General features: G+C 35.1%; 1 protein-coding gene across 1 annotated transcript in view; it reads left to right on the top strand.

The window, feature by feature from the left end:
• LOC129005634 (fez family zinc finger protein 2-like) overlaps positions 1 to 13,969 on the top strand; it is a 30,009-nt gene extending 16,040 nt beyond the window's left edge. The window contains exons 2-4 of the mRNA XM_054434594.1: positions 8,538 to 8,878; positions 10,537 to 10,872; positions 11,409 to 13,969. Of these exons, the coding sequence (XP_054290569.1) occupies positions 8,543 to 8,878; positions 10,537 to 10,872; positions 11,409 to 11,651 (915 nt within the window). The 5' untranslated portion in view covers positions 8,538 to 8,542 and the 3' untranslated portion in view covers positions 11,652 to 13,969. The remainder of the gene's footprint in view (positions 1 to 8,537; positions 8,879 to 10,536; positions 10,873 to 11,408) is intronic.
• The last annotated feature ends 5,327 nt before the right edge of the window (positions 13,970 to 19,296 follow it).

Raw genomic sequence — 19,296 nt, 5'->3', positions numbered from 1 at the left:
AACCGTATGACTTGAGGTTAGGTCTAGTGGGTCACAGCACTATAACTTATATAAAATCCATTGGTGATTGGCGGTACTTGATCCCGGGTCCTTTAAGTCCGAAGCTCCGTGCTCTACCACTATACCAATTCACTCCCCAACCGCATCGGTAGTTTAGCTGAAGAAGTATTACGGTGTATACCGAAATAACACGATTGTGGAAGGTAGTTTGGCTGATGAAGTGTTACGGTGTATACCGAAATAACACGATTGTGGAAGGTAGTTTAGCTGAAGAAGTATTACGGTGTATACAGAAATAACACGATTGTGGAAGGTAGTTTGGCTGATGAAGTGTTACGGTGTATACCGAAATAACACGATTGTGGAAGGTAGTTTGGCTGATGAAGTGTTACGGTGTATACCGAAATAACACGATTGTGAAAGGTAGTTTAGCTGAAGAAGTGTTACGGTGTATACCGAAATAACACGATTGTGGAAGGTAGTTTGGCTGATGAAGTGTTACGGTGTATACCGAAATAACACGATTGTGGAAGGTAGTTTAGCTGAAGAAGTATTACGGTGTATACAGAAATAACACGATTGTGGAAGGTAGTTTGGCTGATGAAGTGTTACGGTGTATACCGAAATAACACGATTGTGGAAGGTAGTTTGGCTGATGAAGTGTTACGGTGTATACCGAAATAACACGATTGTGGAAGCTAACAGCCAAAAGCGCCACAACACTCGGGATTGCGTGGGGTTCAAGAACAAGGAAAATAATTGAAACCAAGATCAATCCAGTGATGGAGTGATACTTGTACGTGCTGGTAGGGCGAGTCAGAGATAAGGTGATCTAGGGCACGCTTGGCACGTCTAACACGCGTGCAATGCTAATTGGCGGTAGCCGGGCCTAACTGATGTTCCCCTCACCACTCAACAGATGTTATCTGCTTGTATACTGACCCTTCGATCACTACATTACTCCAGGCGTCTACCCGCGATCACCCATCGTGTATAAACAATCAGCTGTTTTTAACAACTACATATGTTATTTATCCGGATCATCGGCTTAAGGATTTGCCAGCTCCGATTTAGTTGCATGGCGTTTAAAAGTGGCGTATAGTTAAACAAAAATTGTTGTAAAGTATATATATATATATATATATATATATATATATATATATATATAATAAAAGGGATGTGACGAGGAAAGAGATTTTGCTTTTGTGAGGAAGAACTTGTATATTTGTTTTTTAATTCCACTTAATTGTATATATACAGGGTGTCCCGGAACTCTCTACCAATATTTTAGGGCATTGTTCCTGGGTAAGAAACATATCTAAATATCATATTTAAATTGTCCGGAAATCCTTATTTACTCAGATAGCCGCCATTTTGTTTTTTTCACTTATTAATTTTTTTTCGGAAAATTGGTTAAACATACGAAGTTGAAACTTTGCACAAACATTTATGACAACTAGACAAAGCTACAAAAAAATTATGTCGATTTTTCAAATTCATAAAACAAAATGGCGGCTGTTTAAAATTTCGTTTCTTAAATTACTCGAAAACCGTTGATTTTACAAAAATTTTACAAAAATAACTTTTTTAAAACAATTTTATTACAAATCGATCGACACCTTAATCTTTAAGATCAGACGAGTATTAACTGAGATATGGCAGTTTTAGTGATACGTGACCGCTTTCAGCATGCGCTGCAACTAATATCCGGCGGTCACGTATCACTAAAACTGCCATATCTCAGTTAATACTCGTCCGATCTTAAAGATTAAGGAGTCGATCGATTTGTAATAAAATTGCCTTAAAAAAGTTATTTTTGTAAAATTTTTGTAAAATCAACGGTTTTCGAGTAATTTAAGAAAGTTTTGTCTAGTTGTCATAAATGTTTGTGCAAAGTTTCAACTTCGTATGTTAAACCAATTTTCAGAAAAAAATTAATAAGTGAAAAAAACAAAATGGCGGCTATCTGAGTAAATAAGGACTTCCGGACAATTTAAATATGATATTTAGATATGTTTCTTACCCAGGAACAATGCCCTAAAATATTGGTAGAGAGTTCCGGGACACCCTGTATATGATGTTATTAATTTATTAAACTATTATTATATATTTGTTTTTTTTTATTTTTACACATCGAAATATTGAAATTTTGAATATATTTGAAATTTTTTATTTAGTTTCACAAAGTATCGTTTATAGTCAGGTCAAATAATGATAGTTTTCATTTTCAAGTTTTATATTTGGATTTTGTATGGATATTCCAATCATCAAGTGCGATCCTTTATGAATTGAAAAATTATAATATTAATATGTAAAGAATATAGTGTTGATTTTAATGGCGTGTTTTAGATTTTATAATACTAATCTAATCCTCGGATACAGTAAAAATTTGAGATTCAATTTGTATTTTAGCGATTTCCCCATTAGAGAATAAGCTTAGTAGGTGGCATGGAAATACCTAAACCCGGGACCGATCTATTTTCCTTTTGATGTCTTCAGAGGCCAAAACACCATTCGTTTATATTCTTATAAATATATTTATGTGTGTGCGTGTAAGTGTGTGAGTGTGTCCGTGAACAAGACAACTTGAGTAACTTTGGTCCGATTTTGATTAAGTTTTTCATGAATAGACTGATCTGTGGGCTGGATAAACTTAATTGAGTTTACGAACCAGTAAGATCGAGAGATAAAAACTGTTATAAAGTTTAGAAACATTTTAAAAATTAGTTATTTATGTTTACCCTTAAAACATGGAAATGCCCAATTTTATTACCGTGTGCAGCTTAAAAAACAATATTGTAAATTGAGACTTTGTTGTACGATTAAATTTTACAAAGAAAATTCCAAAAACTTTGTATTTCAAATTCCTATGGAGAATAGAAAAACTGTTGTAGTTTGCTTGTTTATGGATATAGTTTTACCCAATTTGGCAAATGTATTTATTTCCTTCTATTCTATTGACATTTGATAAAAAACTTATTTTCCTTTCCTGTAGCAGCAAAACTAAGTACTTCTTAAATCTAATGTTATTGAAATAGAGAATACGTATGACTTGTATATGAAAATACTTTAGTAATAATCCAATCAGACAAATCAAAATTTGCTTAGCCTGCAGGTTTGCTGTGGCAGGGTATGTGTTAACATTTTTCTACTCATAATTTTTAACTCAGATACCCTGGTGTGCATATTAATTGGGCACAGGAGTGAGATGGAATAATTATGCTTTTGGTATACAAAAGCGTGTTTTGGATTAAGGAATATTTTTGTAATCCTCAAGTACAGTAGCACTTATTGTTCAATATTGTGTTTTTTATTATGTTTTGCTGAACATTATGTTCTACTCAGGTACCGTAGTCCTCATATTAATTGGGAGACTACATGAGTAAGATGGAAGTATCCAATAACGATAATTTTTATTTTACGAGGCATGTTTTACATTTTGGAACCATTTTTCGATTCGTAAGCAAGTACACTGTTTTATCCGTTAATTGGGAAACTAGACGAGTAGGATTCAATAACGATAGCTTGGATTTTCAGGCTTGTTTTGAATGTTGGAATTTATATTTTGCTAAACTCAAGCACAGTGGCAGTTTATGATCCTGTTTATGGGGATTTCGCTGAAAAAATTATTACAGCATCAGGGATTTTTGATAAAAGTGTAAATTAAAAATATTAAAAATACCGAAAGATTGTGGATTATTATATTCAATGTTTTAGTATTAGTATATTTTTAATTATACAAAATAGGCTTAAGTTTATGTATTTAGGTTAGGCGTTTACGCTTTTATGCAGAATAATTTTGTGGACAAATCAAGTTTTTAAATTTAAATTTAGGAACAAAATAAACTTTGCAACTATGCTATAAACTATGCACGATGTTGGTCGTGCATTAATTGCGCCAATGAGTTCCTTAATTGCGCCAAGCCCTCAAAGGATCCCAAAAAATGTTCCTTTAGTTTCGCCAAGCTCATGCCAGACAGGTAGGGGCGAGTCGCCGGCAGAAGAAATGTCCTTGTTTACGTGTGATCCTAACCTAACCTAACTTAACATAACCTACTCAATTATACAGACAAAGAGGGAACGTATCGGGTGGCTCCCTGAAGTATTTTGCGTAATTCAGGAATCTATTCAGGACTACCTGACTCAGGTCAGTTGGCGCATTTAATACCCGTTCGAACTAGAAAAGTGAGATTGAATAGCTTTGATGTTTATTGGCGTGTTCTTGATTATTTAAAAATTTTCAATCTCAAAAATAGTGATATTGTTATTTATATTGTGCTGTGTACAGTCAGTAACAATTTTTGATGGTGGAACGCCGCAGCAGTGGCAGATGGCTGGGTTGACATATGGTGTTTCGGCCTCGGTCGAACGATGCCTGTTTGTTTTCATGATTGAATCGCTGCCCTCAATGAGTCCATGTGTACACGCACTCTCTCTCTCCCCTGCTACCAACATATTAATTTATTGTCCAATAAGCTGGTCTCTTAGGCGCATATCCCTCAACAAGTGATTACAACCCCCCCCCCCCCACACACACTTATTGGCTCAACAATATCGTCCCAAATTGGTGTTGGCACCCTTGTCAGCGACTGTGATTCCCTCTTAGGTGCTAAGAAAAAGTTAGGGGTTAAACAAATAAATCTATAATAAACAATAACATTTTTGTATAGTAATCACAACAACTTTTAACAAAATGAGAAATTTTTGCTTTTTCTTTTGAAATTTGATATTAGTTATTTAATTTTATTACACCACTGGAACGAAAGGTTCATATTTTGTTGCAAAACTATTTACAGTATAAACAGCAAATGTTTGAAAGGTTTTTATATTTTATTTAGGTCGTTTGCATATGCACAGCTATGCATGATTTCGTCTATGATCCAATTGGTTTGTTTTAATTTTTGACTGAAGATACACGTTACTAAGTAAACAAATTGACTAGCATAAACATTGATAAAAATATCTAATCTATTAAATACAAGATATTTTATTCGGTTTAATTCATTCTGATATTAGCGTAAAAATGTAAAATCAATTAAAAACGAAATTAATATCGAGCCAAAAACATTTGCGTAATCTTGTGACTGACTTTCTGTGCTTGTGTTTCCACCTGTTTGTCTGTTTGTGAGAGTGATCGCTAGTTTGTGTAAAGTTTGTCAGTTTGTGTTTGTGTCTAACTCTGTGATTGTAGTTTCACCTGTTTGTCTGTTTGTGAGAGTGATCGCTAGTTTGTGTAAAGTTTGTCAGTTTGTGTTTGTGACTAACTCTGCGATTGTAGTTTCACCTGCTAGTCTGTTTGTGAGAGTGATCGCTAGCCTGTGTGGTGTTTGTCAGTTTGTGTTTGTGACTAACTCTGTGATTGTAGTTTGACCTGTTTGTGAGAGGGATCGCTATTTTGTGTGATATTTGTCAGTTTGTGTTTGTGACTAACTCTGCGATTGTAGTTTCACCTGTTTGTCTGCTTATGACAGTGATCGCTAGTTTGTGTGATATTTGTCAGTTTGTGACTAACTCTGCGATTGTAGTTTCACCTGTTTGTCTGTTTGTGAGAGTGATCACTAGTTTGTGTGATATTTGTCAGTTTGTGTTTGTGACTAACTCTGTGATTGTAGTTTCACCTGTTTGTCTGTTTGTGAGAGTGATCACTAGTTTGTGTGATATTTGTCAGTTTGTGTTTGTGACTAACTCTGTGATTGTAGTTTCACCTGTTTGTCTGTTTATGAGAGTGATCGCTAGTTTGTGTGATATTTGTCAGTTTGTGTTTGTGACTAACTCTGTGATTGTAGTTTGACCTGTTTGTGAGAGGGATCGCTATTTTGTGTGATATTTGTCAGTTTGTGTTTGTGACTAACTCTGCGATTGTAGTTTCACCTGTTTGTCTGTTTATGACAGTGATCGCTAGTTTGTGTGATATTTGTCAGTTTGTGACTAACTCTGCGATTGTAGTTTCACCTGTTTGTCTGTTTGTGAGAGTGATCACTAGTTTGTGTGATATTTGTCAGTTTGTGTTTGTGACTAACTCTGTGATTGTAGTTTCACCTGTTTGTCTGTTTATGAGTGTGATCGCTAGTTTGTGTGATATTTGTCAGTTTGTGTTTGTGACTAACTCTGCGATTGTAGTTTCACCTGTTTGTGAGAGTGATCACTAGTTTGTGTGATATTTGTCAGTTTGTGTTTGTGACTAACTCTGCGATTGTAGTTTCACCTGTTTGTCTGTTTGTGAGAGTGATCACTAGTTTGTGTGATATTTGTCAGTTTGTGTTTGTGACTAACTCTGTGATTGTAGTTTCACCTGTTTGTCTGTTTGTGAGAGGGATCGCTAGTTTGTGTAAAGTTTGTCAGTTTGTGTTTGTGACTAACTCTGCGATTGTAGTTTGACCTGTTTGTCTGTTTGTGAGAGTGATCGCTAGCCTGTGTGGTGTTTGTCAGTTTGTGTTTGTGACTAACTCTGTGATTATAGTTTCACCTGTTTGTCTGTTTGTGAGAGTGATCACGTGTCCACGCCTCGCCACAATCCTCTCACAGTTTGTCTGTTGTGTCGCACAGCTCTATAATTAGATGATGTGGCCGCGGTGCCTATTGTCAACTGTCACCCTCTCCGCCCCTCATCCCGCACATGACAATCATTCTCCCCTCGATGTGATGCCCTTATTTACACGCAATCCGAGTCTATCGTCCCTCCTCCACAACCAATTAGCTAAACCATTTCGCTCCTTGCCAAACGCACTCGGCTCCAAGTTTTCATTTACTTCTCAAATACATTCCTCGTTCCGCACCCTTTCAAAGAAGGCGATGCCGGTTTTGCCTCGACTCAACGACCGGAACGAATCAATCAATCAACATCGACTTAGCGCCCCCCTGATCTCTCAGTCTGTCTACCTCTTAAATCATCGGAAAAGACCAACATTTACTGGAACTGACTGATATTTCCCGCAACGATTTCCACTTTTACTTGTTGGTATAAGTGTCGTTCTTAAATATTCCGTTTACTTAAGTCTATGTATCGACTGAAGCTTGTTTACAGTAATTGCTTAAATTGTTATCCTGTTAATTTTTTACTGAATATTTTAGGAACGTCTCTATTTCTCGTTAACACTTCGTCATCTCTTAAGTTCTCGCTGTAGCACAGTTTGCTTAAAAAAAGATTTGAAAGTTAACCTCATTTAGTAAGTGTCAGCTAACATGTACACAAATTATATTCTTAATAACATATTCTCCGCATTTCAGATGACTATAAACTAATTGAAACTTACTTTTATACGGTGTGAAGTGTATATTAGTATGTTACTCGTATATCTGCTGAGTTCTATTATTTTACTTTTCAACTTTTAATCACCCAGAGCATTTCTATAAATCTTTACAGCTATTTTATAACCTGTTATAAAAATAAAGATACACATATATATGTAGAAAAAAAAAACATTACAATTTTCATGTTTTATATGTACTCTTCCATGTCTCTTTGGTATTATCAGTAGATAAATCCCTTTGTAGTAGCATGTTTGTTATACGTGTAAAATTAAAATAATCAAAATAAATAAAAAAAAGTTTTTACAGTTTTTTATAAACAATATTCTGGAAAAACACATTTTGAACACCTTTTTATACCACTCACAAACGAATATACGATGTGACGAATTGATATTGGCAATTGAATAATTGCAATCCCTTCCAAAGTAATAATCCACCAACATCGAGACTAAAAGTCACTGGGGTGTGAAGTTCTGTTGTATACGTCGCGAGGTTCATTTTCACTTGGATTGGCTCGTTTTGTAGTTACCTGCGAGAGGGTAGATGGTTAGATAGATGGGGGGTAGGCACACGTTACCAGGCTGATAAGAAGGGTAGCGCGGGTTTGCGTGCCTAAGAGCCGATTGAACGACATCCTTATCAGGGAGATAGCAGCAATTGTTATCAAGCGATTCACGTTGGTGTGCTCTGCTCAGTCTTCCGACCCTACAACCCCACAACTTCGCTCAAAACACGTCCCAATTATTCTACACTTGTCTCATCTGCTTTGTGTTGCCACGTATACCAGTTCAAAAGTTAGTAATATCTTTCACTGTAGTTTTCCCGGAAAGATAAATAGATCTTTTGAACGGTGGCTTTTACAAAATCTCCGTTAAATCCTCTACATATCCGTTGCTTTTCGACGTCATTGTTTTGGCAAGGGTTGTACCGTAATATCGAAGACCTAATAAATTATATTGACTTCTGACGGTTATTATACGCAATGGTACATTTCCCCCTTCCGTTTTTGTTACTGTTTTAATATATTCTTTGGCACATTTTTATTTATTTATACACGGTAAACACCATTTTACTGTACATAGTACATTACTTTGTTAACAGATGGCCAAGGTAAAACAATACGTAATGATAACATGTGACCATTAGACCTATCTACACTTTGAATGATAACTAAATTTGAGAAAAAATTATAAATATTGTATCACTGCAAGTTATTTTACGTCAAAGCCTATTCAAACATAATTTTCTCTTTGCCTTAAACTCAACATTCCCCTTTATTGTTACAGAAGGAATGCAGACAGACACGGGCGAGACTCAGGCCAAGGGGGCTGACACCCTCACCTTCTCCATAGCCAAGATCATGGAACCCGACAAGCCTCGGATCTCCTACCAGAACAGTCTTGACTCCGCGTTCAAGAAGTACGTCCCTGTGATCCATCCTCAGAACCTGCTACAATACCCAGTGTTATACTACCATCCGGGGTACCACCACTACCTGCGGAGTCCTCTGGCCACGGGGGTGGTGACCGAGGGCGCTGGCGACTCTGCTGAGGCCGACAACAAGGAGTCTGGGGAAAATCGGACTAATAATCGACATAAAACGTTCACCTGCACTGACTGTGGAAAGGTAACGTTATAGGTTTGCAATGTAAACATTAATTTCAACCCAATCTGTTTTTACTAACGAGATCAATGGCACACATTTGTTTAACGACCAGATATATTTGCACTTAAACGGGAATAGTGTTAAAAAAGTATTTCGGTCCCCGAGGTCCCGGGTTCAAATCCTGCCAAATCACCAATGGATTTTATCTAAATATATTGCCGCAACGGGGATAGTCCAACTCCGCGCGGTGGTCAGATTTAAGACGAGGAAAAGTTTTATAGCCCCTGAAGTATCAAGTCCAACTCCGCGCAGTTGCCTCATTTAATTTCTATGCTACCCATCAATATTTAACTTGTACTTGTTGTGCTCTCGGATGAGATATTATGTGTAAAATACAAAATATTCTATAGGTCGTTATATATATATACATACAGGGTGCTTTTGTTTTACTTGCTTCTTTATTTATGTAAAAACTGCAATAGATAGAAATCTGCATTTTGCGGGAATCGTCTATTGACGTAGGGGCCACAATTGTTGTGAATGTATCGTGAAGTTCCCATTCGCCCCCTTTCCCCCTAACATTAACTTACAATTTTTAAATTGCAAGGTGCCCCTTTTTACATGTGGAAGAATGGCACAAACTATAGAATATTTTGTGTTGTGTTATCTAAGAGATCTCTACGTCAATCCTATCAAAAGTTATGACGGTTCAAAATTTGAATATTTCCTCCCCATTTTTAAGAAAACGCACTTTTTTTAACGGCTGTAGCTAAAAAACGGCAAGAGCTGACGGCAAAGATTCCAAAAACGGCAAAGATTTGAAAGAATCATGGACAGGAATTAAATTTTCTACAAAACTTTTTTTACGGTTTTTTTATCGAACAAGCATTTTTCAAAGGTGTGACTAGCTGGCATGCTTGTTCAATAAAAAAAACGTAAAAAATCCGAGAAATTTTACAAAAGGGGTATCTTGAAATTTAAAATTTTTTAGTTAAGGGTAGGGGGAAAAGGGTGTGAAATTCACATTAAATTCACAACAATTGTGGCCCCGACGTCAATAGACGATTCCCACAAACTGCATATTCATATCTATTGCAGTTTTTACATAAATAAAGAAGCAAGTTAAAAAAAAACACCCTTTATACATATGCCGTGTGTCCCAAATGTAATGTTACACTTGTTGTTCATAGCTACTTTATTCATATGACAGGTTAGGTTAGGTTAGGTTAGATTAGATTAGGTTAGGATAATGATAGGTAAATTCAAATAAAATATAAGTATTCTCTTTTGAACTGGTTAACTTTATTTTATTAGTTAGCCTACTGTGGTTTCATACAGTTCTAAATTATGTACATTACATTTATAACAATTTCAAACTTCAAATACAAACTCTCAGCCGTCAGGACTGTCTGTGAGAGCCAAAATTGACCACCGCGCGGATTTGTACAGTCGAATATGCAAAAGCGTACTGCGAAAAAAAGCCCTACACCTCGAATCTTGTGAAATAAGTGTACAGGATCTTTTGTAATCGGCCGTTGAATAAGTCCCCTTTTTTGAGCCCATATTACGCACTAGTCAGTCATGCAGAAGACAATCTATCAGCAATCTGTTAGTTTCGTCATTTTCATGCTCTTGCAGTTTAGCTACTTCTATATCCATTACAGTAATATTGTTTCCAGGTATTCAACGCCCACTACAACCTGACACGGCACATGCCAGTTCACACTGGGGCAAGACCATTCGTCTGTAAAATCTGCGGTAAGGGCTTTCGGCAGGCATCAACGCTCTGTAGACACAAGATCATCCACACGGAGGAGAAACCCCACACATGTACCACGTGCGGCAAGGCCTTTAACCGCAGCTCCACACTCAACACACATGCAAGGATACATGCAGGATATAAGCCATTCACGTGTGAGTACTGCGGCAAAGGATTCCACCAGAAGGGCAACTACAAGAACCATAAGCTGACGCATAGCGGGGAGAAAGCCTACAAGTGCAATGTCTGCAACAAGGTACGAGCGCAATTAAATGCTTCGTATACGGAACAACAAAATACTTTTATATATATACTTTGAAATTTCTAGAGAAAACTGTAGGTATTTAACAGACAAATGTCCTTCATAGAATATTTGTATTTCATTTCCACGGAATATGTTTTCTCATAGAAATACATCTAATACATATAGATATCTCTTAATAGCAGACCGGAGCGTAAAATACTACATATGGAAGCTGCAATAAACTATTCCTCCAAGAATCAAAGATGTTAAAAACATGACATATCTTGAACTCCAAAATCAACTGGCAATGCATCTCAGCATACTTTCCTTTCATCTCATCTCTTTAGGTATCCGAGAAAACTTAAGCTACATTTCATTGCGGTAACCCTTTCATTGTATTTCTGAAAGATTGTGTGTTACAAAAGACATATGTTCTCGGAGATTCAGTAGAAATCATAGATCTTACAATATCATTCAAGTTCTCTATAAACTGTCTAAAGAAGCTTATCTTTATCATGTTTGTGTCTACCAGTTTATTTCTGTTTTAGGCGTTCCACCAAATCTACAACCTGACTTTTCATATGCACACGCACAACGAGAAAAAGCCGTTCACCTGCAGAATCTGTGGGAAGGGATTCTGCCGAAACTTTGACCTCAAGAAACACATGCGGAAGTTACATGACTCCAGCTCTCCGGAGAGTCAGGACCAAGGGCCTTCCTTGCAAAGTCCTGGCAGCTTCCTGGGACCTCTAATGGTGCCGTCCACACCCTACGTGTCTAAGCTCTTGTGACAGCAGATCTTCCTGCATCGCCCCGACACCAGAACTTAGCTGTGCGCTTCATCTGCCAATCGCACTCGCAGTGCTAGTGCTAAAGGCTTGGATTCCATTAGTTTTTTTACATATACGATCACTTAAAATTAGCTTTTAATGTACCAACCGAGACAAATAAAGTGGATTGAGTCTAAAAAAAGTAAAACGTCTAAGAAAGCTACAAGTTCTTCAAACATCGGTGTAACCAAGTCAATAATGGAATTAGATTAGTTCACTTTTCTCACTGGTTAAGCTAATATTAAAACCTGATCATAAGATTATTAAAATATGGGCAGATTAAAATATTTAATTGAACCACTGTCCTCAGAAACCCACTTAGGGCAGCAATGTTAAATTGATTTGTCTTTTGGCCATTTTGATATTGCTTTACAAGTGGCCAAAACAATCTCTCATGATTAATTATTATTGTTACGTGTTTTACACCAAACTGTTCTATCCATTGGTCATCTATTGGCCTTAAAAATATCCTCTGCATATACATACAACGTTAAAGTCTCTATTTCATTATCAACCATTTATTTAGACAAACACTTTTTGTTGAAAGAACATTTTGCTGGGATATTACTATTTCATAATGAATGTTACGTTGAAGTTGGTCCGATCAAAATGTTTTATAACGTGTGACAATAGAAAATTAATTGTGAAATACGACGCACAATACGATGATTTGTGCACTAAAACATAATAGCTAGAGCAAATGAAATTCAATTCATTCAGCACTGTGAATGCGAAGGCTTTGATAATAGAAAAAGATGAAAAAGTGATATAAACAAAAATGAATAAACTTAATCGTGTATCTTAGTGCGGAAAATGACACATCTTTCTACAAGGGTTTACTGCATTTATGAATAAAGTCCATGGTTCCATTGTTTGAAAAAGTCTCTCAGTTTACAAATATGCTCAGTCAAATAACCGTTTACGTAAACAGTCTTTTTGTGACAACATGATAAACAAAATTAAAACAAGAAATGCAAATATGTTTGAAATAATGTGACGGGCATAGATAAAATACGTAAACTATTTAAATTTAAATGACGGATTATTTAGAACATGATACAGTACATTTCTTGTACGGATGCAGTGTATGACTTTTTGACATTCGATCACACACATGTTAGCAGAAAAGACCTGTCCAAAATGAATAATCTTAGAAAATCAATCTTTAACAATCTTGAGCTAAACTATAGAAAACAATTTGCAAAGTCCACACAAGTACAATAAAAATGTTAATGAGAGAAGAGTAAACTGATGTTGCTGTTAAAAACAATACAACATGTTAAAATATAAATTTAGTTGATTTTATTTTTGTTCTGGGACACTACATCTAATTACTGTGTTGTACAGTTTTATGCTGTTGAAATTTCAAAGCCCAATGAAGTTTGGTATTTCGTTATTTGATTAAAAGTAATAAAAGTTACAACATTGATTACTTTCTCTCATGATAATTCATTTTTTGTCTAGACACCTCATAAACTGAACGACTTGGAGGAAAGAAATTGCATTCAACTATCAAACAGTAACCTAAAATCTTTCATGTTTCATTATACGTTCCCGAAGGTTTTTTTCAACCTCTAAGTATGCATATCTAGACTGTAGGCCTAAAGATCCTGTTGGTGTATTCTTTATGTGTGTACAAATCCCTAAAACATCTTCAGTTCGTACTTTCAACCTCGTGTTAGATACATAAATGTCTTTACGGGCCTAAGTGTTGATCAAAGACTATATTGCCCTTATTGGGGAAACAGTTGTAGCTGTGTTTATAAGTATATATGTATTCTTACGCAATATATTTTAAGTATACAATCAAAGGTGTAAAAATACGTTAACAATGTTTCGTTAAGTTTTATTTATATTCGGGATGTTTTGTTGAATAATTTGCATTGGAATGTGTGTTTGTTTTAAATAGTTAAAGGCGTAAGTTGATCGATAATATTTCCATGTATACAATAAATTTGATAAATTTTGTAAAATACTATGACTGAGGAAGCTATCACGAAAATGATCTGAAAAAATTTTTAACATCTACAGTAGGATTTTATAGAATGTGACAAAACCTCCTCGTATTATTTTCTTGAGTAATAGTCTGAGGCATTCTAATTGGTTGATTATGTAAAAGCATTGTGAAACCAAACGTTTGATATTTTTACAGTACAACGTTTGTGTGTTGAATACAAATTAATACAGACTAGCGTTTTATAAAACTACTTCTGCTGTTCAATAATAAAAAATGGAAAGATAATGAGTCTATTGGTAAGAATAATTATCCAGCAATTTTAAAGAACTACTTTGCTAAAATATTTTTTTTAAAGAAATGTAAAAATAAAAAGCGTAAACAACGTTTTCAGCACATAACACTCTCTTCTCAAGCAAAACAACGCATAATGATAAAAGAAATCAATATATATATATATATATATGATAATATTATTATATAAAGAATGAATAATGTTAATAAATGTAATCATGTAACATTACAGGTGGTTAGTTTCGTATTATGGACGGTGTTTTGTAATTTTTATTAAACATCTGCTCATGTCTAGCTTCTAATATCCATGAAAAGTTAATGTTTTCAGGGGCTTGCACATTCTTTATTACTATTGGCCTAAATCCTAGATAAACAAAATGTCCTGCTTAAAGTGGCTTAGATACCTGCATTTAAGTAGTCCAATTCGATGCTTATGTTGCAACCAGCTTCAATTTCTTGGAGCCATCTTCAGGCAAGTTGTCACTTCATTTGAAGGTCTTCATAGTTAAAAAAAAGAGAAATATGTAAACATTTATCGCGAACATTGTCTAGAAAATTGTAAAGACATTTAAAGACATCCGGCCGGTACGCGTCGCTCATCTTCTCAGTAACATTGTGTGTGTTTTTTTTATATTTTTAACGTCAGTGCTCAATGTTCAATGCTCGTGTTAAGTGTTTATTCGTTTTTTTTTAAAACTATGACGACCTTCAAATGAAGTGACAGCTTATATCCTTGGAAGCCTGAAGATGACTCCACGGAGTTGAAACTGGTTGCAACATAAGCAACGAATTGGATTAGTTAAATACAGGTATATCTAAATAGGTAATCCATCAATATGAACATTTCCTATTTTATAAGGAAGCTAAATTTATCAACACAAAATTATGAACTCAATAGGACTCAGTAAAGCACCAAGCACTACGCTCTGCAGTATGTAAGAGATAAATACGCCTATGACTGTTATGTATTTGTGTTCATATTTAACTAATTTTATTTTTCTCGATCTTTTAACTGAATATGTACAAAAATGTTTTAAATTATAATGACCATATGGATGATAAATGGTTAGATGAATAAATCAATTTGCATATTTTGTTTTTGTTGTGAAACAACAAATTCTCTTACCATCTCAATGCAGGGACTTTGTATTTATGATGTATTGATTATTCTGTAGTCGTTGATTTAAATATACCAAAGATATTTTTACATTGCGTATGACTTTTACCTAAGACCTATTGCAAGAAACTACAGTACATCTGGATTGACGGGTATATATAATAATACCCTCCTCAGCAGCAAACCTACTGACTAAGCGAATTTCCATTTGCCTGGTCGGATTTCCACTGAAATCCTATGCTATCCTATCCTATATTATAATATGAGTAAAGTTTGAATATACATACATACATACATTTTGTTATATTGTTATTTGTTACTTCGATCTAGGAATCGGCACTAAGAAACACATTTAAAAAACTACGGTATAACAAGGTTTTACGTCAAAAATATCCAGTGGCAAAGCTGGGAAAAATTGAATTTCACTATAATACACAGGGTGTCCCGGAACTCTCTACCAAAGTTTTAGAGCATTGTTCCTGAGTAAGAAACATATCTAAATACCATATTTAAATTGTCCGGAAGTCGTTATTTACTCACACAGCCGCCATTTTTTTACTTGTGTCAAAGTTAAAACGTTTAAAGAGAACAGTTCATAAGTAGTGAAGCGTTAAAAATATGTTCCCCATTACAATCATATTCAAATTTTACTTACACAAAAGGTTAAACATTCTAGCTCCACAGTACCACTATGAGGATTTTGGTATTCTGCTTTTATTGTGACCCAGTGGTTCGGAACCCGTTAAGAGCAACGCCTAACTGCGAAGTGGAATTCTTCATTGGGCTATAATCCTGATAGAAAGCTCAGATCGACAGATAACACGTATTATCGTGGAGGGGCTTAGCCCTTCTCGTTCGTGTCAAAAACAAACCCTCTTGCCCTTCCACCCTCAATGCAAGGGCTATTCAACAACAGAATAAAAGAAACGCGCTGTGCTCAAGTGTTAACAAGACGTATTTAGTGGGCAGGGTACAACTGCATTTACGCAGATTACTTCATATAGAAATACAACTTATAGAGACAAAGGGTATTGAAACAACGGCAGTTAAATCCAATCAAATAAAATATCTTTAGCGACTTTTAACAGTATTCGACAATGTCGTTCGTTCTTATATGTAACAAAAAGGTATTTCAATCTAACACAAGGAAACCTAACAAACAACCAACAACCTATTGTGCAATTCGTTGTGTTGTTGGTTTGATTTACAGAGCTTTTATTCTTAAAAATAAATACTCCCGCCGCAGCAAACCTGCAGACTAAGCGAATTTCCATTTGCCTGATTCGATTTCACTCAAATATCTCCTTAAGACTGTCATATTTGAATAAAATTAGTTTAATAAGTGCTTAGGTTTGCTGCTACAGGAAGGTAATTAAGTGGGGTTTTAGTGAAATGTTAATAGTTTAGTATAAAAGATGTTATTCCAAAATACAAATTTTCAAACTACATTTAGAAGTTTAGAGCTGCACGAACTTCCATCATATTCCAATACCACATGGTCAATAAAGACGTCTTCCAGTTTGGAGAAGCCTAGGTATATTATATTTTGTTTCCAGACAGCTAGGGACAATAGTGCACGAAAAAGAACTGATGAATTTGATCACTGTAAAATTAAAAAATCTCAAAGTATTTCTGAACTCTGAATATTATCCATATATCGATTTAAATCTCGACTTTGAAAATGGAGATGTCTCTAAAGCTTATGAGATGTTTATGAGGTTTAGAGAGACTTACTATAATACTATCCCAGATCCTATGATTAGTAGGGCTGAGTTTATGAAGAAATATCCACTAATTGTGATAGATTGTTCTAGACAGAACGAAACAGTGAAGGAAGGAATTGTTGATATTAAATTAGAGATTGAAACTGCAGAAAATGTACCAGCAAATACATCTGCATATTGTTTGATAATACATGATAAAGTGTTTGAGTACAATCCTTTTGACAAATGAGATAAATAAAATGTAAATAAAAGATGAAAAACATTCAACAAGAATTGGTTGACTCTGCAAATCAAATACGAGAGAAATATAGAGCTTTAAAGCGTGGCAAGTTTCTAGAGGCTGAAGAGAGGTTCCAAACATTCCAACCTTTAATAGAGCCATTACAAGAATTATAAAAAAAATCACTACTATGGTCTCCAAATTGGAGAGGCCTCAAATGGAGATTCTTCCAATGACCCCATCTAGAATACCAAGATTACAACAATACACCCCACAGAAATTAAATTTTGGTCTTTTAGCATTAGACTATTTAGAAAATTACATCAGTAGAAGTAGTATGACAGACACTACATATTGTATTAGACGAGAAGCAAATAAATTTTGTATTGAAAATAAAGAAGTTGAAATTGCCAGTTATGATGTTACAGCTGCAAATAAAACCTACCAGGGAACAAAAGGTTTAAGGCAATTGTTAAGTTTAAAAGAACCTGAAGATTATATTCCGGCTGATTTGCAAAATTATAAAGAGATTTAGGAAGCTACAAACGGACATTTAAAGAGTTACAAAGATGGTGCACCAATGTCAAGTAATAGACATACTAAATATCCTAATATAATTAAACCCCTGTTTAAGTCTGTTGGTGAAGGTTTGAGACAAGTGACTGGTAATAAAATAGACTATATTTATTGGGATTACCCTAATGAGCTTGTAGATAGGTTAAGACTTCTTTGGCTAAGTCGCCAAACCGGTAACTCAGGAGTGGATAATGAAATAGATTCCATTATTGAAGAATTGAGAAAAAGTGGAATTATTTATTAAATAAAAATATATTTATAGAGAAATGTTATCGTTTATATAATCCATATAGCCAGCAGAACCTAGGGCAGCTAATGAGCCTACTTTATATTTAAAAGACAATAGTTGGAATTGTTTAAACTGTAAAATTGGTAGTGTTAAAGATGGAGAGTTTGTAGATGATGTGTCGACTTTGGGGCAGACATTAACTAGAAAAGGTGATGTCTTTGTACAAGGTAAAACTAAATATGAGTTTTTAGAATCTAAGAATAAAAATTGGAATGCTAAAAAACAGAAAATTACTAATGTGAAAAAGGGTGAAAGTTTAGATGATGTACCCACTTTACAACAGACTTTAATATGAAAAGATGGTACCTTTGTACAAGGCAATAATAATAATGAATTTTTAGAATCACAGAATGGTGTTTGGAATGCTAAAAAACAGGAAATTAGTGGTTTGATGGAAGGTAAAGATGGTAAAGATGCTGTGAATGTTTCATAAGTTCCAAAAATGGAAGCAGGCTATTGGGATTTTAATAATAAAAGGTTAGTACTATTAAACCCGTCATTGATGACACTAGTTGTGTTAAAAATAAAAAATAAACATAAATGTTGGGATGCCAAAACACATTTATAAGGAACCTGCCAGAGGGGGGACATTTGGGTGACATTTGTCTAATGTCACAAGCGGGTCGCCGGATGAATGCCCCCCGGAAAACTACCCCCCCAAGCAGGTTCCTACGTCATATTGACGTCAGAGACCGGGGGGGGGGGGCACGGCCACTCAAATTTAGTTGTCAAACAGTTCTAATCTAACCTAACCTAACCAACCAAACTTGCTGTAACATTTCGAAAATCTGTTTTATATTCACCACATGCCTTTTCTATTATCCAACGGAATTACTCGAATTAAAATTAAAATTACATAGCATGATTTGTCTAGGGGGGGTAGTATTCCAGTCGCGGACACGGCTTCCATATTGGATAGTTGGCAGATTTTGTGACGTCACGTTTCACCTGGGGGATAGTATTCCGCATCCCCTCACAAGCTATGCATTATGATGGATCGAAATTTGTATATGGAGAAAAAAAAATAATTTGATGGAATACAATCCTGATTTATTAGTTGCCGACCCCACATCTTTGAGTGGATTTAAGTATATAGATAATAGACCATATATACCAGAAAACTATGTATTAAAAAAAATAAGATAATCTATTGATTGGGGCGAATGGTGATGTATTTACAGTTAAAGGAAGTCATGATGTTATAACAAATGAATGAAATTGCACACGAACTTCATAAGCCCGCAAGAAAGAATTTCATTAGAAGGTCTTTTAAAGTATTGGGTATAAACGAAACCGTACAAATAGATTTAATTGATATGCAAAACTATGCTAGAGAGAATTCTGGCAATAAATATATTTTAACTTTAATATATACGTTTTCTAAAAAAGCTTATGCTGCTCCACTAAAGAATAAGACAGGGTTGGTGGTTAC

Source organism: Macrosteles quadrilineatus, unplaced genomic scaffold (genome assembly GCF_028750875.1).
Source record: "Macrosteles quadrilineatus isolate MER2022 unplaced genomic scaffold, UCM_ALF_1.0 Scaffold_28__1_contigs__length_1566739, whole genome shotgun sequence".
Taxonomy (NCBI): domain Eukaryota; kingdom Metazoa; phylum Arthropoda; class Insecta; order Hemiptera; family Cicadellidae; genus Macrosteles; species Macrosteles quadrilineatus.
The sequence above is the reverse complement of the archived record's forward strand: the minus strand, read 5'-3'. Positions and strand labels throughout refer to the sequence as shown.